Raw genomic sequence first — 24,501 nt, 5'->3', positions numbered from 1 at the left:
GCGACAACAATTGGAATCTTAGCTTATCTTCGCCTATACAAAGAGGCATACTACATCAAACCTCAACACAGGACTCAAATCCAGCAGAGTACCGTTTTCTCATGAATATTAGTTTTTGTTTCGTTTCTTCATTGCTATTATTTAAGACCTACCTTGTATACATATGTTCTAGTGTAATGATGGTATGGTTCCTACCGACAATCAAATATAACTCCCAGTTTTGACAATTGTTGTCTGAATTTCGACACAACTGAACGCTCTAGAATTATCTTCCATTCCCGATTTACTAATCACCCATGTAAGTAAATTTCCATATTCCCTCTGTCGTCATACAAACTGAGCAAAAGCTAACATAATAAACAAATTTAATGATCGGATGATAAAGGCGAATGGGAAAATCGTGTCGCGAAATTTCTCGCCTCAGCGATCTACTATAGAAAGTAGGGTTTCAAACATTTCAAACTGGCAATATAGAGATAAAGACTTTGCATGCAGTATGCTTCCTGCCTTGAAATTCTACATACTTCGGCTACACTGGATGATGTCTTTAGAAGCTTCCACTCCACAAAGCGCGCAAAATCATGTGTGTAATTCAATTCAATTTTATTTAGTCTACAACCAAGACCGGCCTGGATTAAATTACTGAATTTCTTAGAAACTGAAGACACGCTTGGTCAGGTTTCCGGGAATAGAGCGTTTTTCACGTGAAATCGTGACGGCTAGGTCGATGTTCACAAACAGTGAAATTTCTCTTCTTTGGGGTATGTGTTCTTTTCTTCTGCAAATTTGAGCACCAAGCTGGCTGCCAAGACCAAATAGCCAGTCACACAACCTAATTTGTCTGTCTTGATTTAAATGCAAATTTCATAATTGGTTTGTACTTCAGACTGTTTAGCAGCTGAATCGTTACTTCTTTAGCTATGAATATTGCCTTTTAGCGATCTCGTTCGTAAATTTTACTGCATACTGCTTGCTGCAGATCGTCTTTAAATAGCCCATTGTGGTCCGACATGCATACTAAACTGTTCAGTGATGAAGAGCATCTAAAATATAAAAAAAAACCTTTTTTCCTCTGTATAATTAAACCTCATTATTGCTCATACAAAGCGAGAAGGTTTTACATGCACTGTTATTCTACAGTTTATCTGATTCCATGTACTCTAGATCAAGAACTGTAATATATTGAACAAATTACTCAAGAATACAGGATAAGACATGCGACTGTGGCATGCATGCAAGCAAGCAAAGCATGAGTAGCGCGTATGTCCTCTCTAGTTTTACACGGTGTCATACAAGCGGTATCTTACAATCTTTATTTGCTTACCTGAATATCTCAGAAAGTTCAATACTCTTCCAAATGAATTCGCATACGACTACATTCGTATTCTCAGATATGCTGGCGATAATTTCGCTGAAGTGCCAACTTTACCAAACACGAGCCGGAAATTTCAAATTGGCATATTGTTCACGTGCCCTAGAGAGTTCTGATTGGTTCCTCCTGGTGATTCACCTCTACTCTCACCAATCGGTGACGCTATCATTGATGGTGACGTACGTCACAATATGGGAATATGCCGGGTTCTCACTTCCTTTGATTCTGAGAATCGAGTAAATGATTCATGGAAATGAACTCCACTCTACCCTTGACGAAAAGAAGTCAAAAGACAGTGATCAAAAAACTTGACGGTTTCTCCCTTTTCACGATTATTTCCCCAGCCTATTTGTCGTTATTCAGTAATTTTTGTTCCGACCCTCCCAGAAACAATGTTGCCGTGTTGTTATATAACTGGCTGGGCGTATTTTATCATTGTGTCGGGGGGTGGGCAGGGATAAAAAACGACAAAGACCATTTGTCGGCACAAGATGAAGTGTCTTGGATTGTAATTACGGTATAGGTACTTTTCGTTCTAGCTCATTAGAGGAAGTCAATTTCCTTGCGAGAAATTAAAGAAGACACTGATATCAAACGATGTTCGCTACTGTCGATCATTCAGCTCTAGAAAAGTACTTCTCATTAGCTTCTAATTGACTTACATTATTTAAACCAATAAGAGGCGCCAATAGTTCTTCGTATTTAGTATAACATGTGCATGGCAACACATTGTCTCGACCCTTGGACTTGCACGCAACAAAGTGTGTTCACAGCAAGAGTGTCTGTGTTGTTAATTATTGTTAGTGTCATAAATACGACTTAATTGTTTGATAGAAAGGTCCTTACAATTAAATAAAGATTTTTGCGAGGTAATGTTTCATCTGTCTGCGAAAACCGTCAAGGTCTGTAATCTTAGTTTTCAAAAATTAACAAAAATCTATATATTTCTATTTGTTACCCACACTAAAATATTTCTCCCATAATTTAGTTTCCTTGTGGCTAGGATAAGTGGCGTCCTCGGATTTTGACTTGACATGGTCTCCTGGACTCGTGAATTTATTCTCGTAGCCCCAGGTAGGAGGACAAGAAGTAATCGGGTGCGGCACAAGCTCACGTGATATTGAAAACGTTCGTAACTGTTCGCGGGGCCGATTATCATGCTCGGTCTGCTTCGTGTTGCAACCGCTCCTGGGCCCCCGAGGCAATGTTGCGAATGAATTATTCACTCCTGCGCCGAACGAATAGCCAAAACAAACAAACGAGCAAACAACAACAAAATAAAATCAGTAATGAAAGCGAATGGGTAAGTGGTAGCAATTTCCTATAATGGAACAATTATTCAAGAATTATTTAATGCAACTTCGGTATACACACAAACAATGACCATTTCCTCTAGGTCTAGTCAGATTTACGCTCCATACAAGCCGTAATTTGTTTTAGATAATTCCCCTCCAGTTTAATTTTTTCCTTATCTGAAAATTCCTAGAAGTTCAACAGATAAGGCGCTCTTTCGCAGGAATACAAACATATGCCGGAAATGTCAAATTTCCATAGCGTTTATGTACCCTACCAATTCAGTGGGGAGGGGGAGGGGTGAACTCGTCTGAATAGGGTAAAGTCTTCTTTTTATATTAAATGTCCTCTATAAATGCAAGCCGTCCCGGGGGAAAACAATTTGTGAAAGAAAACCACAGTTTATATAGAGAGAAAATTCAAAAACGTACCCACAGTGATGTGAGAACTCTGTGGAAGCACAAGCTTTAGTGATTGTCCTGTTTAAAAAAAAGGGGAAAATTTTCAAACTTCTTAAATTCGTAAGGTAAATCCAGAAGAGACCTGGGAAAGGCCCACATCCCTATTCCCCCACTTTTTTTTTCAAGAATGTAAGTTTAAAATAGCGAGAAAGTTTCGGCCACCCTCAACTCTCCGAATTTTTGACCTCCCTTCACCCCCCCCCCTCCCCCCTTTGTCATCCTTCGACTGAATCCCATCATAATCCCAACACAGTTCTCTCTTTCAAGCCTATGAATAGGGAATTACTTAATTTATGGGATTGTCACAAAGGTTCGAGACGCATACGTCTGGGAACAGAAATTAAATAAACTGCTATAACAAGCTATTCTTTTAAATTAATTCCCCAAGTACCCATTTCATTTGGGAATGGTTTTTTACTGTGCAAATTGCTTTATTGTTATTGTGTCTAATCAGAATATGAAATGTTACTTCAAAAGCCATGAATAATGGTGTCTGCTCTATTGATATCAATTCCTAACTATAGGTATCTTTTATTATTACATCCTCTAAGAAAATTTGGTCGCAACTGGGTGAACCCTAGATCATGAATTGAAATGGGTCCTTCATGTTCATTTTCATACAAACCAATCTCATTTGCAAATGAAAAGTTTTGCACTAGGACTCGTTTTGAATAAGAAGTAAAAGGTAACTCGGAAAATTCCTATTCTACTGTTTTTAATTATTCCTCTGCTGAAGAAATTCTGGCCCAGTTCAGCTGTAGGACAAAACGGTAGGTACTAGGGTCTGGATGGGCTTTGCCTGATAGATGAGAATTGGTCAAACTTTTAACTGTCCCGGTCAGCTAAGAAACGAGACGCATTAAACGGATAGCTGGAGTCTGCAAAATGTCCTGATAGCTGATAAATGGGCTGAAATTTTACCGTCAGCTGAGAAATGACACGTTTTTAACTGACATCTGTAGTCTGCAAAATTTCCTAATAGCTGATCATGATAGCAGAGACATCTACGAAAATGTAACTGATAACTGAGATTCCGCAGTTCCTCCATCCAGATCCTCTAGGTTTTTAACCTTTATTCATTACAGATTTTCGATTTCTCATCGAAGAAAATCTGGTTGGTTCCTGATTAATTATAACTACTCGTTGAAAGAAAAAAAAAGTAATAATTTTGTTAAATGTTAAAGTGGTACTATGATCAAATTTTTACCCCTTGATTTTTTAGGTGTATCACATAGAGGTCCATGAAAGAATAAAAACGCCGTTTATCGTTTTCAAATATTTGCATTAGTTCCGGAGATATTTAAGTGTGAAAAATGTGTAAAATATGCAAATGAGATGACTGATGACGTCATACACTCAACCCAATATTATATTAAGTATATAAATAGAGCTATCTCGGTCAATTTACAGCAGAATCCATTGAAACTTGGTACGTTAATAGTTCTACAGGAAACACACCTACGGCTATAAAAATATTCTGTTCCCATGGCAACTCACTCTTTTCCAGTCCCCACCCACTTGATATCAATGTGTTAGTGATTTTCAGCTTGAAAAACATTAAACGAGGCCAGGAGTTCGAGCTAACGTATTTATATGCCTGCTGGATCGTGCATATGAGACACCATTAGAAAATATCAAAATGGATCGCCAAAGGTGGCCAGAAAAGCCTTTAATATTGGGGAGGTCTGGAACCCAGTATGTTGCCATGGTAACAAAACTGTTAAGCTCGTATTGTGGAGCACATTTAGTAGAGTCTTACTGCAAAGAATCACACATTTCTGATACAAATTGGCTGAGATATCTCTCTTCATCATATTTGATCAAAATTTGGTTGAGTGTATAACGTCATCATTTGGTTAATTTGCATATTTTAAAAACTTGAATATCTCAGGAACGAAAAGAGACATTTGAAAATAGTAAACGGCATTTTTCTTCTCATAAAGACTACTTGTTTATGTTTTAAAATGGCTTAGATAGGAGAGATGCGATTTTCGGCATAGTACCACTTTAAGTTTTCCACTTTTTTCTTCAGACATTTTCGATTTCTCATCGAAGAAAATCTGGCTGGCTACCGGATTAATTGTAACTTTTCTTTGAAATTAAAGAAATGCATGTAATAATCGATATGCAGAGTGCCAATAAAAAATGTTGGGTTTACTTTTTCCATTTCTCATGAAGAAAATCTGGTTGTTTACTTATTACTGATTTCAATTAACTTTTCTTTGAAAGAAAGGAATTTAATAATTACTACGAAAAGTGTGAATATAAAATATTGGATTTTCTAGTTTTTTCTTCAGAGAGTTTCGATTTCTCCGACATCGAAGAACATCTGGTTAGTTACTGATTAAATACGACTTTTCTTTGCAAGAACAAAATAAAATAATCACTATGAATGATACAAATATAAAATGTTAGGTTTTCCATCAGTTTTTTTTCTTGAGATATTTACTATTTCTCACGGAAAAAATCTGCTTGGTTCCTGATTTATTATAACTTTCCCTCAAAAGAAAACAAATTGCTATGATAAGTGCAAATATAAAATGTTGGGGTTTTTCGGAGTTTGTTTCCTTCAGACATCTCCGAGTTCTCATCGAAAAAAATCTGCTCGGTTAATACTACTTTAAAAGACTGGATTCAATTATTACCCTGCTCGTCTTAGCCTACTTCATCCTTATTAGGTAAAAACTACGTTTTTGGCTAGCTTGTTCCATTAGAAATTTTCGATTTGTCATCGAAGAAAATCTGTTCAATTAATTTGCTTTCTACTTCTAAACATTGAATTATATTGTTACCGTGACAAAAACTCTGATTATAAAGCGCCAAACATGTTCCAGTTGACATTCTCTTTTTATCATGGAGAAAATCTGAGTTAATTCTATTTTTAAAAATTACGTTTGATTAAGAGCCACTGCCTGTAAATATGGAGAACTTTAAGACGGGACGGAAAATTCGAATTTTCTTTTAGCGCGTCAAAAAGACCCTTCTTGTCAGCTTTTTTGGTCAGCGATTTTAGAGAAATCTTGGAGAGTCCGAAATACTGCTCTATCAACCAGGATAGCCGATGTAATTTTTTCCAAATTGAGCATTTTCAGCAGGCCAGTACAAAAAGATCGAAGGAAACTTGCCTTGATTTCATATTCATACAGTTTGTAATTTACGCTTAGCTTTGATCATTGCTCCAAGCTAAATATCATCTTAAAGTAAATACGAAATTTGCTTCAACGGTTCCAACGAGTTCACATTTTGGTGAAATCTAGCTAGAAAAGTTAGGATAGCCGACGTAATTTTTTCTAAATTGAGCATTTTCAGCAGGCCAGTACAGAAAGATGGAAACTCGCCTTGATTTTAGATTCGCACAGTTTGTAATTTACGCTTTGATCATTATTCTGAGCTAAATGTCACCTTGAAGTAAATACGTTTTGTATACTTTTTGGCCGTTTGAAAAATACAACCATCACGATTTAATCAATATACCAAATTTCAACTGATTTGAGAGGGTCATGACTCTTCTAGTATACCAATATCTCGACAAATAAAAGATTCTGAAAAAAGACTTATCTATGGGTATACCATATCTAAAAGGTTAGACGATGAAAGACATGTGTATTTTGAACAATTGTGCCATTTTTAAACGACTGAGCGAAAACTTTGATTTTGCAGGCATCTTTGTAAACACAATTATAGCGGAGCTCCGGCGGCCCGAAGGGCCGCCAAGCGGAGCCCCATACTCATATAGGAAAGAAAAGGAAACCCATGAGTTGATTTTCTCATGGTTATCGTGGCTAGCGGTATTGCTCGTGGGCGCGTACGCACGACGACGACGACGGTGGAGTTGCCCAACATGGCGGCCATACTCCAAATAATAGGTTGACAGAGAAATGCAGCCTTGGTTTACCGTGTACTTCCTTGATATTGGACATCCATGTTATCATCAATTGACACCTGTCAAAACAAGGTATCCGCTGACCAGTATCACGTGACCATACCGCGGGCTCAAGTTTACAGCTTCTCGAGGTCACGTGTTTTTCTGAAGTTGACCGCTGACCAAGTGCTAGTTATCGATTGGATTGCGGGCTCATATTGGGTTAGCTTGTTGGAAACAGGGCAGGATTGTTCGGAAGCCGGTTTACGCTAACCCAGGATTAAAAATTAATCGAATTATAACTTTTTCTTCCATACAAATGCTTTTTGCTGTTTTGTTTTGTGTATATGGTGATTATTAAAACTCAAAACAGAAGGCCAAACAATATACAGAAACCTCACCGCAAATTAAAGTTACAAAACTCAAATCAAAATTCTGCCTTTTTCTGGGTTAGCTTAATCGGGCTTTGAACAACCCGGCCCAGGAGCTACGCTTTTAGGCTGGCCTAAATCTATATATTATTCGAGGGTCTGAACTGTGTCATAACACAAACCTCGTGTATCATACGGAAAAGCAATAGTTTCAATGATACTTCAGAATAAGCCTTGGTTTTAGTTCACAGATTTTTCTAGAAATCGGCCCGAGCAGACATCTGTAAACTTTTGTCTTCCAGTTTGTCTTCCTAAAACAGAGGTTAAATACATGTTTCTATGATTATAAAAAACTGTTCACACGATCATTGTTACCTAACAAAGCGTTTTAGTACCTGAGTATAGCACGGCCGAAAAACACCGACTAATATAAACTAAACGTCAAACTATCAAAAAATCTGCCATATCATCGGTTGAATATCTCTCTCTTCCGTTAAGTTAATTGGAACAAATTCAAGGTTATAATTGATGCACTAGTCACGATGTTCATCTTACGAGCGTTTCACTGTAGGCAGATGAAGAGACGAACTCCTTTATGCATGTTAATTGAGAAATAGTAGCTCGGAAGTAGTCAGCGTTACACTATAATAACTTATCTGGAGTTTCCCAGTTGAATCGAGAGTAAAAATTGTCTTCATCAGGAGACAACTTCTCAAGTGGCTCACTTGGTTTTCTCTCCTCACTTACATCCCCATTTCTGGACAATGTTTGCACCAGTTTCTGACTTTCTTTCTCATTCTTTACTTTGGACAACATTTCAGCACTACTTTTGACTGCTTTAAGGTACTTTATGCGCTGTTTCCATCCAGGTTTGACTCCTCTTTTCTCAGATTCAATAAGCAATTCCAGATACTCTACTTGCGTGAGCGGGTTGGCTGGCTTGAGGGCAATTTCATCCAAACGGTGAAGACTTTCTTGAGCTCTCTTTATCATGTTGAGAACCTCGACGTGGACATTTTGGAGAGATTCTTTAATCGATTCTATCATTTGTTTACTACTGGCCTTTAGTTGAACAGCTTTCTGATATTTCTCTTTCAAGTGTTCTGCTGTTCTCGTCTCGGTGATCGTTTTATACTCGATCAGATACGGGGAATTCTTGTGATCTGACCACTTGCATTTCCCTGGGCATATTCTACAGTTGCCGTCTTCATCCATCGCGGAACATTTATGCTTCACCGCGTCATCAGTAATTGGACAATGGGTATGACATGTTGTATGGCAACACTCACAAGTAGTGGTGTGTAGTCCAGTTTCTTTAAGGCGAGTGCGACATGGTTCCGTCACTTCAACTGTGTACGTGAACTCCTTGTTGGTTTCAATCTCCTTCTCGTGTTGTTTCAGCACAATTTCTTCTTGCCGCATCTCTTCAATTTTATTCAGACCAAGAGTAATTTGGTCATTTAGGCCCTCTATTAGCACATGCAGCTGTTCTCGTTCATTCAGGACCTCTCGGGTGAGCCTAAGGCTGACAGGCTCTGCTATTGGGAATTGCTCAAAAAAATTCTTAAAAGAGTGCAAACACATCTCCCAAAACATTTCATCAAAATTTGTTTTGGATTCTTTGGAGTGATTTTCAACGAAAAGAGCTGAGTTGTTGAACTTAAAATGCTTCTCACTATGGCTTGGGATATTGGCTTCTTTGATTGCCTCCAAAACAGGAGGGGGTTGGCCATCTGCAAAGGTGATCATCATGAAAATGGTGTTGGAGACGTCTTTTCCAAAAATCGACAGGATAGAATCAAATATGTACTTCTGTGTTGAGGTGAGACGTGCCTGAGAGGCCTGGACAACAAAACCGATGCCATCGAGGTGATCGATTCCATCTGGTAGGGGGATGGAAAAGAACTCCTTTATCTGTTCTGTGATCTTCTTATCTCTTCTTAATCCTTCCGTTCCACCAAACCCCGGAGTGTCGATAATGGTAAATGTGTACGGCACAGCTGAACCTTTCATGGGAAGAAATGTATAAGCAGTGATATCCTGAGTCTGGCTGTAAGCTTGGGTTGCTTTTGTTTCTTCTATAGTGACCTTAAATCGGAACTCATCTTTCCATTTCACTCCCAGGATGTAGTTAACCATGCCACTGATTAAAGTCGTCTTACCAGCTCCTGTTTCTCCTACAACCATAAAAACCTTCTCGGTTTCTCCACGCCCGATTTGATAAGGCTTACCTATACTTTGTCTTACAATCATGCCTTCTGTGCGTCTCATCTCCTCTCTCATATGAAGCTTGTAAATTGATGGAGGACCGCCTTTAAGCCTCTCGGACGTATAAGTCATAGATTCAGCAAGACGAAGGTTAGAGTTACTCGACGCGTTGGGATGCGCGATTGCAGCTTTTTTCACTAGTGTGAGTTTGTAGTCAGAAGTCATCTCGCTCGCCGGTCGTCGGTAGTCTGGTGAAAAATAGGAACAAGTTTAACTGAGGGAAAACCGAGCAAAAGCAGTTGTGGATATGAGTAGGTCAATGGGCAAGTATTGTTGTATTGATTACATAATTTTCAGTGGCGGATCCAGACCTTGAGCTAAGGTGGGGAGAGGGAAAGGGGTGGTTTTGTTTTGCTTGCCCTGTCGGCTTTTCTTCCTTCCGTGATATTCTTCTTTTTTTTTTTAGTCAAAATATGGGGGACCCGAGTCCCCTTCCCTAGATCCGCCACTGATTTTGATCACTCTCGAAAGTTCGCTTGTTCACTTCTGTATTCTATGCAGCTCGACCAGAGTGAACATTTCTTCACGGAAGGTATACAAGTCAGCATCCACTATCGAGTAAACGTACTCTACAATTTAAGTGATGTATAGACAAATTAACATCCAAGAGACTGTGTAGATCTACTTTTTGCGAGAGAGATTTACTGTCCAATCCTGTTAAACACAAGCCATGTTAAACACGCATGTTGGCTGGTAATGTAAGTACAGTTTTATTTTGCTTCTAGAAACGAGATGTAAACAATCGAATCAAAACTTGAAATAGATATAAATTGTACCTGTCTACAATCCTTTTGAATATATCTGCATTGCTAGTGAAATTAACACAAAGAATTGCCGAGATAGAAATAAACTCATGTGATTTCCATTTCCAAGAAAGAAAGTTATTCGTTATTTTTATTGTCTACATTACAATCTACACTACCCTTTTTATTTCGTTGTTATAGTTGACTAAAGGTGCACTTTTTAACAGGTGGGAGGTATGATACAAAAGTTAGGGATTTCAAACATTAATTGCTAACTTATCCGATGAAAAGAGATGTAGCGGGTCTACTGTGGGTATGTGAAAGGGGTTTAAAGCTCTAAGCTACATGTATGTAACAGGGTACCTTTTCTGGAAAAAACACTATACAAAATGGGAAAGGATTTGTACCTTGGGCCAGAGCCTCCTTGTGTAAAACTTTGCTGTACCTTCCCTCTCCCCCTGGGCATAGTTATATGAAGAAAATTGATATTGTAAATAAAAACATTCCATCCACTTTGGGGTCAAGGTCGACACAAAATTGAACATTTTTTGGTACAAGATTTAGCAAGGGGTTTTCATGGCAGAGTATTATTTTTTTCAAGTAGTCCTTTCTGGGACGGAGGGATGCTGAAAACTGTCTGAAGTGATTCTTATAATATTTCAAGAAATGCTTTCCTCTCTAGTCCCATTTCCCAGCTAGCTAAAATCAAATTTTTTACGTTTGCTATTGTATGAAGTAAACAAGAGTTTGGCAATATCCGTGTCCCACCAAAGTAAAATTGTGCAAAATATTCTTGGTATTCTCAAGATGATTGTCTTAAAATTGTAAATGTCAAAACCGTGTGATACACTTTCTGCATAATTGTAATATAGCCGTTTCATATAACCAACTCCTCTGACTGGGCGTCAATTTGGAACTAGTAAATATGGTGAATTCTCATTTAATGGCTTCATTGTGCAACAGATTGTAGAAGTTATTTGACACTATTCTCCGAGGGGAGAGCTAGGAACTGTGATGACATGTACAATAACAATGCTCCAGAGGGCCAATCAAAATAATATATTCCATTTTAAAATTTATAAGCAGGCTATATAAACCGCCTGTAATTTATTTTTTTGTCTACTTACCTAGTTACAATGTACATGTACTACTTGCGTTTTAAAAAAGTCATTTCAAGCATTATTCAAGTACCTTCCCACAGAAGCTATCTTGAATTCAGTAATTTACTATTGACTATCTGAATTTACATTTACGTCTCCAAGAGAGCCTCAACCTCCAAAAATCTTAGTCCAAGATTGACAATGTTCAATGTAAATGTAAGCCAAGAAGTGCACTTAATTGATCCTCACTTGTTGTTAGCACAAGTTGTTAAGGCAAGGGACGAAGAAGATTGATAAACGCCCAGTTAGTGTCCATGCATATGCTGTCATCGTATAAATACCTTTAGAGAGTACCATTCTTTCAATTATTTACCAACGTGCACAAAATTACTATTCTTTTAATCAGGACTTCCAACTTCATTTATCTCTTAATAATAATAAGCATCTTTTTCACAAGTCGCTGATCACAACCATAATACAAACAACTCAAAATAGATTTTTTCGCCTTGATTTAAGCTAAGGTTAACAACTGAAAGATGCTTTTTTAAGCTTCAGACAATTAGATGTAAATACTCAAGGAACCATTGAAAAAAAAAATTCAACAACACACAAAATTGGAGAAGCGAACTTTTGAATCGTTTTTTCTCCTAGCTTGAAAGTATGTTGATATCTCTTTATGGTTTAGTCTAGTAGTAGTATTTTTAGACCTGGTGCTAACAAAACAAAATTCTCATGCACTACTTGAAACCGCGTTAAACAAGCATGGAATTTTAGCTTGAAATTGCATTAAAGTAAGTAAAATGTGTGTTTTCTGACAATGTTCGTTCAACAAGTACGTGATGGGAACGCACGATGCGTATTTATTTACTTCGACTTCCTTAATTTATTTATTTAGACCAACAATTTCCGCTCAGGTGCCAAATCTGAAACTTGTTTCGTTCATAAATCAGGTTCAAATTGGGTGCTTTCTTCTCTTTCCTTTGTTACCTTTGAATTAAAAAAGAAATGCTTCTTCTTGAAACAGTCATTCTAATTTTACTTGTAAACAATCTTCTGTTATAAAAAAAAAAAACAGAGAAAAAAATGATTAAAAAAGAGCCTCAGAAGTTGAATTGTGGTCAACGTGTAAACTGTTTAACGTTTTACTCGTGAGGTTCGATTTATTTGGGGAGATTACTTCAAAAGTTAAGCCCAGAAAATATCGATTTTCTTCTTTGATACCAGACTTGGATAACTTGATGTCTGATTCTCAAAGAAACCCAGTTTTGAAACAATGTTTCCATAAGGTATTTACAAAAAAAAATGTGGCCATGGAGTCGAACTTTGTTCGCTTCCAAGAAACTCGATAAAAGCGATACTCAAGGGAAATGACTGAAGCTGGAAATAAACCCGAGTTTCGAAGCAGGTAAGCTCTTTGTTGGGACAACTTTTGAAACACTGAAATCGTACAGTTTATGCATATTTTTGCCCATAAAAGACTACACTTTTTGTCTGCAGAGACTGTGAGTTACAAGGACAGAATATAGCAGGCCAAAAATCCAAGTAATCACATGCGTAGAGCAGTGCGTAGTATTAAAACGAACTCGACAAGAACTTCTGACTACGATGTAAACAGAGTTTAATTGACAGAGATCAATGTTCCATACAGACTCAAATGAAATGAATCACGTGCCAAGACGAAGGTAGAATTAAACCACGTGCTGTAAGCTTAGCCGTAAGTCGATGTAAACCGTATGCCGGTTCGAACTGAAATACAATAACGAAAATAGAAGCTAACGTAACTAACATACCGAAGTATAAAGATAAAATAACACAAATGAAGAAACTATTGCTAGCATTCTCAATAACGTCCGTAATATGGAAGTGTAACATAATCGGCACTTCTACTGATCGTACGGAAGGCTGGAAAACGATTAATAGGCTACACGGTGTGTAACTTGGACGGTACCTTTATGGCAAAATAACCCTATATTGGAGATATGGACCTAATCAAGCGCGATTCCGAGCATACAGAACTAACTAACCGATTTAGTAACGATAAAAGGAAACTCAACCGAAACAAATAACAATAGAAAACCTAAGAACTAACCCTAAAGAACAAGGAATAGATTACTCACTTTGGTTTGCACACGCACTGAACTTGACTTGATAGAATAGACGAGTAACAGTGTATAGAGAAACTATGGCCCAATGCCGAGTAGAAGTTGACGCAGTGAAATCTGCACTTGAACTGACCTAACCGAGGAAAACCTCGTGGATATATCTAACCGGAGAACACGTACGCAAAACCTAGCGGTTATGACTATTTCCCTAACGGACATAGCAGCTGAAGGCTGGTCAACCACAGTAGATTAAGTAAGTAAGTAAGGCCTTGTTTGAAAGTGACAATTACTTGATAACATCTACGGTAAAGTAAGTTCCTGCGACCAAAAAACGAATTAACATCACGTTTCAAAACCAACATTCCGGCCCCTTAAAGGCGGTTCTGCAGATAGCCTTTACAAGGAGATAGAAAAAAGGGTTTGAAACATGAGGTTGACTAAATGATAATACTATTACTCATATTAATTGGTAGATTATATTGTATTGTTCAAGAGAGTTCTGCAATCCACTGAAACTAATGGATTGTCGATGTTCATAAGTTCCTTAATTCCTTGAAACGGCGGCTGCTTCCAGTAGCACAATCTTGTCGATTGGTCGCACGAGTTCCGATGTACTGGTCTTTAACTTGACGGAACGAACCAGTCCATCTCTACGGTTGGTATACACCTCCAGGATCCGACCGAGTGGCCAGGAGTTACGGGGTTTGTTGTCGTCAAAGACCAGGACGATGTCGTCTACTGCAAAATTCCTCCGTTGCTTGTGCCATTTCTGCCGTTGCTGCAGTGACGGGAGGTACTCTCTGACCCATCGCCGCCAAAATATGTCTGCTAGATACTGCACTTGACGCCATCTCCGATTGTAGTAGTTGTCATGGCTGGTAAAGTTTCCGGGTGGAACAGTAGGTCCTGAGCGCAGCAGCAGCAGGTGGTTGGGTGTCAGAGGTTCTAGGTCACGTGGATCGTCTGACAGCTTTGTGATAGGTCGTCCGTTGATTATTGCCTCCACTTCACACAATAGGGTGTTGAGACCCTCATCGTCTAGCACTTGCTCTTTCATCAGTGCCTTCATGACCTTGCGTACCGTCCGTATACACCTCTCCCATACTCCGCCATGGTGAGAGCCGCCTGGTGGGTTGAAGGTCCACTTGATATTCCGTTGGAGGAGAAAGTCATGAATCTGCGATTGATTCCATTCGTTGATTGCTTCCCGTAGCTCGCGCTCTCCCCTCACGAAGTTCCCGCCGTTGTCGGATCGCATCTCCTCAGGCTGACCTCTCCTTGCGATGAATCTGCGCAACGCACTGATAAAGGACTCTGTGTCCAATGAGGAAGCCGCCTCTACGTGGACTGCACGTAGGGTGAGACATGTAAATATCACGCCATACCGCTTGACCCTTGTCCTTCCGCGTCGCACTTCGAATGGCCCGAAGCAGTCTACACCTGTGTAGGTGAACGGCGGTTTCGAAGGCGTTATTCGGTCTTCGGGAAGACTCGCCATCTTTTGTTGAGCTGTTGGCGTCTGGCGTTTACGGCAGCTGAAGCACTCGTTGAGAATGTTTCGCACGGCAGATCTTCCGTTTATTATCCAGTATCTCTGCCTAGTGAGCGACAAAGTGTACTCTAGGTCCGAATGACCAGCAACGTGGTGGTAATACTGGATAAGAAGCTTGACCACGTGGTGTTTCTTTGGCAGGATAACTGGATGCCTTGCATCGGTACTGATTGGCGCTCGTTGTAAACGACCACCAACTCGTATGAGACCATGAGTTAGGATTGGGTCAAGCATGAAAATGTTGCTAGATTTCTTCAACACGTTCTGTCTGCTTGAAGTTGTCTGTTGGTCCACTTCCTTAAGACAACCGAGTTCCTCCTTGAAGCATTTGCTCTGGACGTGCTTGAGGATTTCGAATTCAGCGTTGTTCAGTTCCGCTATGGTGATGGGCGTGGTTGTGTCGGTTGACTGAATTGGACTCGTCACTCCTCTCCTTCGTTCCTTGCTAAGACGGGAGAGGTTTGACTTGTAACGGAGTATCCACGCTACTATCTTCTTGAGATAGGTCCAGGATGAAAACCGTTCAATGATTTCTAAAACGGGATCTCGAGTAGAAGCTTCGCTCATATGTACCACCGCGTCTTTCTTGACTTCTGGGTCATCATCAGGAATGGTAACGTTCATGTCAACAGGTCGTTGCGGCCATGTCTCAGTTGACTGAGTTAGGAATGCTGGGCCATGTATCCAGCGTTGGAGAGAGTCTGCTGACGCGCCTCTTGATGCGTCGTCCGCTGGATTGAATTGCGTGTTTACGTATCGCCACTGAGAGGGAGAAGATGCGTCATGTATCGTTGCGACCCGATTGGCAACGAAAGTCTGAAAGCGCCTGTCTTGATTTTCTAGGTAACGCAGGACACAGGTGCTGTCTGTCCAGAAGAATGATTGACTGATCGGTAGACTCAACTCCCCTCGAGATATTTTCTCTAGTCTTGTTGCTACAACGGCTGCTGATAACTCCAGTCGGGGAATGGTAACTGGTTTGATTGGTGCAAGTCTGGATTTTCCCATGACAAATGAACATTTCACGTTTCCATCATGACCTGTGATTCTGAGGTATGTGACGGCTCCGTAACCCTGTTGTGACGCATCGGAGAAGTGGTGAAGCTGGCACGACGTGATCTCGCCGAGGTCTGGGGACTTGAAGCAACGGTCGATTGTTAATTGCTCTAGTTTGGGTAGCTCTTGCAGCCATACTTGCCAGCGGTGCAGGAACTCATCTGGAATCTTGTCATCCCAGCCATACTTGTTACGACAAAGGTCTTGCAGGATCAGTTTCGCATTGAGAATAAATGGAGCGGCGAACCCCAGGGGGTCGTATACTGAGCTGATTATGGATAGTATACCTCTTCTTGTAGCAGGCCTGTCCTTAATGACAATACTAAAACCAAACTGATCGGAGGCTACATTCCATTGTACACCAAGAGCTCGCTCCACTGGTAACTTGTCGAAGTCGAGGTTTTTGACTTGAGCTGCTCGTTCCGACTCTGGCAAGGACTCGATGACCTTTCTTGAATTAGACAGCCATTTCGTGAGCTTGAATCCGCCTCGTGCTAGGAGCTCGCGCAGTTGTCTTGCGAGTCGAATGGCGTCATCGTCTGATCCAACTGACTTGAGGCAGTCATCGACGTAGAAATTGCGTTTCACGGTTGAAATGGTTTGGGGGTCAAAATCTGCTTTGTTGTCTTCCGCTGTTTTCTTCAGTGCGAAGTTTGCGCAGCTTGGGGAAGACGCGCCTCCAAACAGATGGACTCTCATCTGGTACTCTTCTGGCTGATTGTCGAGATTTCCGTCTGGCCACCACAGGAAACTCAGAGCCTCGCAGTCACTTGGCCGGACGCGTACCTGGTGGAACATTGCTTCCACATCAGACATTAGGGCTATTTGATCCTCTCTGAATCTGGAGAGTACACCAACAAGAGAGTTAGTCAGGTCCGGCCCCTGTAAGAGCTGGTCGTTCAGTGAGGTTCCGTAATGCTTGGCTGAACAATCGAAGACTACTCTCACTTTACCGGGTTTCTGTGGGTTGAATACGGGATGATGGGGAAGATACCAGCGGGTTCCTAGAGGGCCAGGGTCTTGACTGTTCACTTTCCTGGCGTAATCCTTAGATAGCAGATCGTCCATAAACCCTTTGTATTTCTGATGGACAAGTGGTTCTCTCAGCAGTCGCCTTTTCAGCTGGAGGAGTCGGCGCTCTGCTAGAGTTCTGTTGTTCTGTAGGCGTGGCGGGTAGGACTTCCAGGGTAAAGCCATTTCGTAATGACTGTTTTCTAGTTTAACTGTTTCTTCCATAATGTTCAGAGCCTTCCGGTCGTTGAGTGACATAGACGTTTTTGATTCATAGAAGGTGTCGCTAAATTCTAGGTTGCAAAACTGATGAAATTGTTCATCAAGAGTCTTGTTTCCTTGAACAAAGTTCGCAGTGGACACTTCAGTCGTGGCTGCTCTGCCCAACGGGCCGTTAAGCACCCAACCTAACACTGTTCGAGTTGCAAAGGGACCGCCATCCTCACTTGGTCTCATTTCTTTGGGTTGTAGAGCCTCCGGTACGTCGCTGCCGATTAGAAGGCCAATCTCAGCGTCTATGTGAGATATGTTGACGCCTTTCAAATATGGCCAGCGGTCGACATCCTCTTGCCGGGCGATAGCTTCAGGGGGAATAGGCAAGCTTGGCCTAGAGTAGACCTTTGGCAGCTGTACTGTCTTGTTCTCGCTTAGATCGAAAGCTTCCAAACTGACTAGGGAGCATTCAATAGGCTCGCTTTCACCTTGCAGCGTTGTTAGTGACAGCTTCGTTTTAGTTCCCTTGAAGTTCAGCTTTTCCAAAAGGCTTTCGGTGCAAAACGACGTGTTTGAACCGGAGTCCAGGAATGCGTACGTTTCCACTATTTTACCATGACCCTTTGCCTTGACCCGGACTGGAAGAATCGCGAGCCCGGTTACTGAATTACTTGATGTGGAGTAACTGGACTTGATGTAACCATTGTTGGCAGAGTTAGAATTAACGGGCGGTGGCTCCACGCCTTTGCCTTGGCCCCCAGTTGGGCTTTCCGTTATGGTTGAAGCGGTTGACGCGTTTGTATTGCTTCTTGGATGTAGGAAGGTAGAATGTTTACCGACACACCCTTGTACCCTGCAGAAGCTTTCCTTTGGGCAGTCGCGCACGAAGTGACCGGCTGTCAGGCAGTTACTGCAGAGTTTATGGTCGTCTACGAACCTTTGCCTTTCCTGGAGAGACTGTTTGCGAAACTTGTCGCAGCGTGATAGCCAGTGGCTAGAAGAACATGATGGACACTTGGGTTTTTCCTTTGAAGTTTTATCGGGTGGAGGTTTGCCTTGAGTTGAGAAGCCCCCTCCTCTTGGCGGTTTTCTCGACGATTTGCCGTTAACTTGCTTTCCCCTGTTTTCGTTTACCACCTTGCCGAAAATGGGATGGGTTGCAGCTCTTGCCTTAGCTGCCACAAAGTCCATGATATCTTTGACCGTGACGTCTCGGTTTTCCTTTTCTATGATACGGTCAACAGTATCGCGCCACTTCAATCTAATTCCAAATGGAAGCCGGTCGATTATCTTCTTGAGGTTGTCGGGATTGTCCAGCTTATTGACGTAACCAATTTCCTTCAAAGTATTGACGCAGCTTGAAAGCTGGATGGAAAACTGCTCAAGCGCTGATCCGTCCTCAGGTTTAATCGATGGCCCCTCAATTAGTCGTTTAACATGCGCGGCAGCGATCTTGTAGCTCCGACCGTATCTTTCCTTCAGCAGCCTTCTCGCTTCCACGTAGCCTTCTTCTTCTCGCATGGAAAGACAACTCCTCATTAGTTCCTGGGCGGGACCAGAAGTATACTGCACTAGGTAGTACAGGCGAGAGCTTGAACTTGTGGTCTTCTGTTCCACGAGGTGTTCAAACGCGTGTATGAAGTCGCAATAATCGATGGGATCACCGCTGAAAACTTGCATACTCGGCTGCGGAAGAGTCAGTGCTGCTGTACTTTGCTGCTGATGACGTACAAGCTGCATAAGGGCTTGGTTATGGCGATCTTGCGTCTCCATTAGACGAACGAATGATGCATCGTGATGGCTACTGGGTTTGATGTCATATGGCAAACTTTCCTGGTTTGGTGTCATCCTATGGCGATATTCAGGTGCTTCGGGGTTCAGAGGATACTTAGATGGCTGTCGAGTTTCGTTTGGTTCATAGGGTTGCTTGCCTTGAGAACCGATTACTGTCTCGTCAATGATATTGCCTGGGGGGCCTCCCTCCATGGGCGTAGACGCAGACTTTACGGGTTTGAGTGCTGCTCTGACCGGCGTGACTTCATCCCGATGAAACAGCTCACGCTCGCGGTTTTCCTCGGCTTCTGCCTCCTCGAACACTTGTCTCTCGGCCTCAGCCTCTGCGATGTCGGCTTGCAGTTGGATTTCCGCTTTTCTTTGTTTGATTCTCAATTCTTCGATTTCGAGGTCCTGCAGTTTTTGAAGGGTAGCTGCCTTGGCCTCTAACGCTGCCTTTTTTGCAGCGGACCTTGCCTTTGCACTAGGGGTACTGCTTGTGCGAGAACCAATAACAGATCGCGTGTGGAACGAATCACGCGATCCGGCGTTACTTACAGAATCCTCGGGGCCGACGAAAGCACTTTGAGCTGTCAACAACCTTTGAGCGTCTGGTTGCATGATCCATGAAGAGATTTCTCTCTCTAGTTCCGACGCTAGTTCTACAAGCGAGTCGTAATATTTTTCCGAATCTTGACGCTCTCTTTCGGTCTTAATTTGGCTATGATAAGCTTCATGAGCGATTTTGAATTCCTCTAGAACTTCGTTTAGCTCAATCTGGACTCTTTGAATGGCGTCGGCGGATTCGCGTGCGGACAATAACTCGTTAAGTCTATTGACCTTTCTTGTCACGTTTGTCTTCGCAAAACTGCGGGCGGCCTTTAGATCATCCAGTGATTGCGGTTTTGCGGAAGCCATTGTGGAACGTTAATCCTTGATAAATCCGATTAATTGCGGTAGATAAGAAAACGACAATCGTGCGTTACACTGAATGACAAATTGCAGATAACACGGGGTTGAAGTGCGTTGGAGTGATTGACGTGCAAATTAGTCAGCGAATTCTTCGAATTCCTTCGCGGTGCAGCAAATTCGAACTAAATGTGAGTTACAAGGACAGAATATAGCAGGCCAAAAATCCAAGTAATCACATGCGTAGAGCAGTGCGTAATATTAAAACGAACTCGACAAGAACTTCTGACTACGATGTAAACAGAGTTTAATTGACAGAGATCAATGTTCCATACAGACTCAAATGAAATGAATCACGTGCCAAGACGAAGGTAGAATTAAACCACGTGCTGTAAGCTTAGCCGTAAGTCGATGTAAACCGTATGCCGGTTCGAACTGAAATACAATAACGAAAATAGAAGCTAACGTAACTAACATACCGAAGTATAAAGATAAAATAACACAAATGAAGAAACTATTGCTAGCATTCTCAATAACGTCCGTAATATGGAAGTGTAACATAATCGGCACTTCTACTGATCGTACGGAAGGCTGGAAAACGATTAATAGGCTACACGGTGTGTAACTTGGACGGTACCTTTATGGCAAAATAACCCTATATTGGAGATATGGACCTAATCAAGCGCGATTCCGAGCATACAGAACTAACTAACCGATTTAGTAACGATAAAAGGAAACTCAACCGAAACAAATAACAATAGAAAACCTAAGAACTAACCCTAAAGAACAAGGAATAGATTACTCACTTTGGTTTGCACACGCACTGAACTTGACTTGATAGAATAGACGAGTAACAGTGTATAGAGAAACTATGGCCCAATGCCGAGTAGAAGTTGACGCAGTGAAATCTGCACTTGAACTGACCTAACCGAGGAAAACCTCGTGGATATATCTAACCGGAGAACACGTACGCAAAACCTAGCGGTTATGACTATTTCCCTAACGGACATAGCAGCTGAAGGCTGGTCAACCACAGTAGATTAAGTAAGTAAGTAAGGCCTTGTTTGAAAGTGACAATTACTTGATAACATCTACGGTAAAGTAAGTTCCTGCGACCAAAAAACGAATTAACATCACGTTTCAAAACCAACAGAGACTAGAGTTTTCAATTAGGTCCCATTTTCAGGCATTGCTCAACGGCTATTAGTGTTCAGTAATGTGCTTGATTTCGTGTTCACTCTTAAATCAAGAGAACATTTGCTAGTCTCCTGGAGGACTAGAAAGGTTTATGAATAAATTGGCATAATATTCATTGTCAGATGATGCAAATCAAATAGTTCACAGCATCACGAAAATTGTCAATTGTATTCCTTTGGATACGTCGCGACGGGCCCCAACGAAATAGTTAAAAATATTGAATGGCTCCCAACTCGACTGGAAAATTAATCCAATGAGATATGTTTTTTTATTATAAACTTGGTAAATTGAGTGGGTGGAAGTTTACAGAGACAGACTTTAACTTAAAACTACCAATTTCCATTAAGTGTCCTGTATAAAAACACTTTTACGGAAGAAACTGAAACTGTTGAATGGTACTGTCGAATTACAGAAGCTCTCGGAAATGATCAAAATTCAACAAGATGCTAATTTTCTTACAATAGATGACCAGTCCTTAAAATGTCATACCAATTTTGTCAGGTTTTGAATGCTAATTAGACAAAAATCGCTCTTTTCCTGTGGATTCTTAGAAATAAAATCTACCAAAAAATCTTTGAATATTGACTTCTTTCTGAAACTAAAACGGTAAATAAGAGAAAGCCATCATCCATGCTACGCTGTCTTAGTTCCATTGTTTGGATGGTTGATTTGAAAGGCTCTACCGTCAAAACAGTCCTTGAAATGACTATATTCATTGTACGGTGTGATTCAGTTTTTGATCAGTTCATGATTAATTCAAGTGTGAGGTGATTTCAAAATTTAAGTCTTGATATGTAGTTCAATAAGAGATTAATTTCTCTTCATTTAATTCTGGGAATTTTCTGAAATGCAATGTCAGAATACTTCTAAGAAAATAGAATGGCAATCTGGCGGCAGCCTCGCTCAAAACCGTTGGCGAACAAAGTCCATTCTGCTGACTACACTCGTTTCTTTTAGTTTCGGGAATTCTAGCTCGTAAGAAGTATCAAGGAATTAGAGCATTGCATCTCAATAGAGTTATTTCAATGTTTTATTCGTAACCGGCGTTTTTTTTTTTACGATACTTTAGCGGCGCTAAGGGGCTCGTGTTTGCTTTCAGGCATGCAGTGGCTCAAATTAATTCGCTCCAACATGGTACTCGTCATTATCAGCCCAATATTCGTTACTTTCGCTGTGGTGTGGAAAGAAGCCTTAGCCATAATTTCTGTTCAAATCCATATCATCTGATCGAGTTAAAGGTGAGACAGTTACTTGTAAATATTGAGTCTTAATGGCGTTTGCTCAGTAGAGTATTGTAAGTATCGAGACGAGACTCGAGACTGAACGATCTATTTTGGCTGCAAGCGAAGTGTTTCGTCCAATCCTTACTTGCATAAAAGAAAATGGGAAAGGTTACTAAATTTTTCCGTGATAAATGCGAGGATGTAACAGAATGAAGACTGAAAACTAAGCCTCTTATTTTGTAACGAAATATATATTTAGTGTTCATCCATGCAATGTCTTTCATGGGCTTTGTAACTAGAACGCCAGAGCGATGTAGTCTCATTCTTTCTGGGTGATTGGTCGAATTAAAGTTTTAGAGCGTCAGACCTCACTTTCTCCGACGTAAACATTTCGTTTCTTCAGGGAAGAAGAATTGTATCGGCTGCGTATATGGGCAAAGAAATATGTTCACTGTATGTTGTGAAATATTAAAATCGATCGGTCAGTCACATTCTGGATACAGATATTGATCATACATCTTTGCTTACCTGAATCAGCGAGGTATCCTGGAACAGACGGTGGTATTTCTCGATATTTGCCTATACAGCAAGAGATTTAAGGAGGACAGGAATTAAAGCGTTCCACTCCGCCGACAGAACAGATGATTACTCAACGTGAAATATCTTGGAAAAATTGCAAATTCCAAATATAGATCGATCGTGATATCTTCCAGTGACTTCATTGGCCAGTAGAAACCAATCATAGAAAGCCTCCGCCTAACGTCACAATACCCACGTGGATAACTCTTACATCACCTTCGTTCACGTGCAGTTGTCCAACAATGTTCATCGAGGAATATTACTATCCAATCAGCAACCGCCCTCACACATGTCAGGAGACAAGCCCCCTCTCCCCAACCCCCCCAAAAAACAATCCCATTATTAGTGAACACGTGATGGGAAAACTACTGGGCTCATCTGACTCAAAAGATCGCAAAGTGCTTCAGTTTTAAGCTTCTGTATTTCCCTGAATTTAGGAACTGCTACTGTAGACTTGATGGAGATAACTGATTACTGACAAAGGGCCAAAATACAAAATGACAGCTGAAAAATGGCCGAAACTGCCAAACAAATTGTTACTGACATACCATGCACTGAAAATCCAAAACGTCTAAGCAGGAGCTGAAACTTTTAGTCATGCATGGATACTTGAGCGTAGAAACGACTATCGAAAGGACTAAAGGAATATGCAAATTTGACACTCACTCAGATGTTATATGTAACAATCGGTATGTCAACAGAGGACATTGTCGATTTTCTGAAGTAATGCCGCAACGCCTCTTTTATCGTTGGAATGTAGACTTTTCGAAGTAATGCTGCATCGTTGAAATAAACATCGACTTTTCTTCGAGAGGATTTCGATCAGATTGATTCGCGTTGCAGTCAGGACGTGTGTTACCGAGTCAATGCTAGTAGCTGTTTGAAAGACTAAACGTGTGACTGTGTGTTGAGACTGAACGCGAGGCATCTTTGATTCCTCACGGGGCGGGCGGGGGGGGGGGGGTACTCTCTTATATGGGCTATATAGGTATGTGCGGCCCCAAAGGGTATGGTTTTCAGCCGTTTTGGTCATAAATAGGGTATCGATTTTAGCTGATTTTGGCCATTTTGGTCATAAATAGGGTATGGTTTTTGCACTCTAGCCTTGATATGGGTATGTTTTTAAGAAGAAGCCACTTTCTCATCGAAAAGAAAATCAACAAAAACCCTTCACAAACTATGTTTACGGTAATTTAGCATTGGTTTGAACTAGGGAACTAATTATAACGCAGGTCTGAAACAGGGTTTTGATTTAACGGTCAGGTCATGAATAGGGTTTCGAATTTTTGGTCAGGTCATAAATAGGGTAGGAAATATCCATGGCAAAAAATTGGGTGACAATTGCTTTTTTGGCATGAGATTTTGGTCATAAATCGGGGAAGGGGTTTGGGAAGCGGGCCACACACCCCCACACAA

General features: G+C 40.9%; 3 protein-coding genes across 5 annotated transcripts in view; all 3 read right to left on the bottom strand.

Annotated features, from left to right (window-relative positions):
* Nucleotides 1-3,301, bottom strand: part of LOC110049074 (uncharacterized) — a 9,301-nt gene extending 6,000 nt beyond the window's left edge. The window contains exon 1 of the mRNA XM_089287476.1: nt 1,325-3,301. The gene's annotated coding sequence lies outside the window, so the exon portion shown is untranslated. The remainder of the gene's footprint in view (nt 1-1,324) is intronic.
* A 235-nt stretch (nt 3,302-3,536) lies between these two features.
* LOC110049089 (uncharacterized) lies at nt 3,537-24,027 on the bottom strand. Of its 2 annotated transcripts, none has more exons than XM_089287501.1 (2): nt 23,035-24,027; nt 3,537-9,815 (listed from the first exon to the last, which is right to left on the bottom strand). In XM_089287501.1, the coding sequence occupies exon 2, from the start codon at nt 9,790-9,792 to the stop codon at nt 8,002-8,004; it is 1,791 nt and encodes a 596-aa protein (XP_089143627.1). In that variant the 5' UTR covers nt 9,793-9,815; nt 23,035-24,027; the 3' UTR covers nt 3,537-8,001. The 2 variants fall into 2 exon arrangements, with proteins under 2 accessions (XP_089143627.1, XP_089143625.1); XM_089287499.1 differs by lacking the exon at nt 23,035-24,027 and adding an exon at nt 10,778-12,979.
* On the bottom strand, nt 13,072-23,023 carry LOC149113831 (uncharacterized). 2 transcript variants are annotated; one of them, XR_016206564.1, is made up of 2 exons: nt 13,588-23,022; nt 13,072-13,216 (listed from the first exon to the last, which is right to left on the bottom strand). XR_016206564.1 is itself a non-coding variant. In XM_089287474.1 (2 exons), the coding sequence occupies exon 2, from the start codon at nt 20,093-20,095 to the stop codon at nt 14,117-14,119; it is 5,979 nt and encodes a 1,992-aa protein (XP_089143600.1). In that variant the 5' UTR covers nt 20,096-20,521; nt 20,893-23,023; the 3' UTR covers nt 13,072-14,116. The 2 variants fall into 2 exon arrangements, 1 of the variants encoding a protein (XP_089143600.1); XM_089287474.1 differs by having other exon boundaries at nt 13,072-20,521; nt 20,893-23,023.
* Nucleotides 24,028-24,501: the final 474 nt, after the last annotated feature.

Source organism: Orbicella faveolata, unplaced genomic scaffold (assembly GCF_042242905.1).
Source record: "Orbicella faveolata isolate gen_17 unplaced genomic scaffold, um_ofav_v1 contig_14, whole genome shotgun sequence".
Classification (NCBI taxonomy): Eukaryota; Metazoa; Cnidaria; class Anthozoa; order Scleractinia; family Merulinidae; genus Orbicella; species Orbicella faveolata.
Note: the sequence above shows the minus strand (reverse complement) of the source record. Positions and strands in the feature narration are given on the sequence as shown.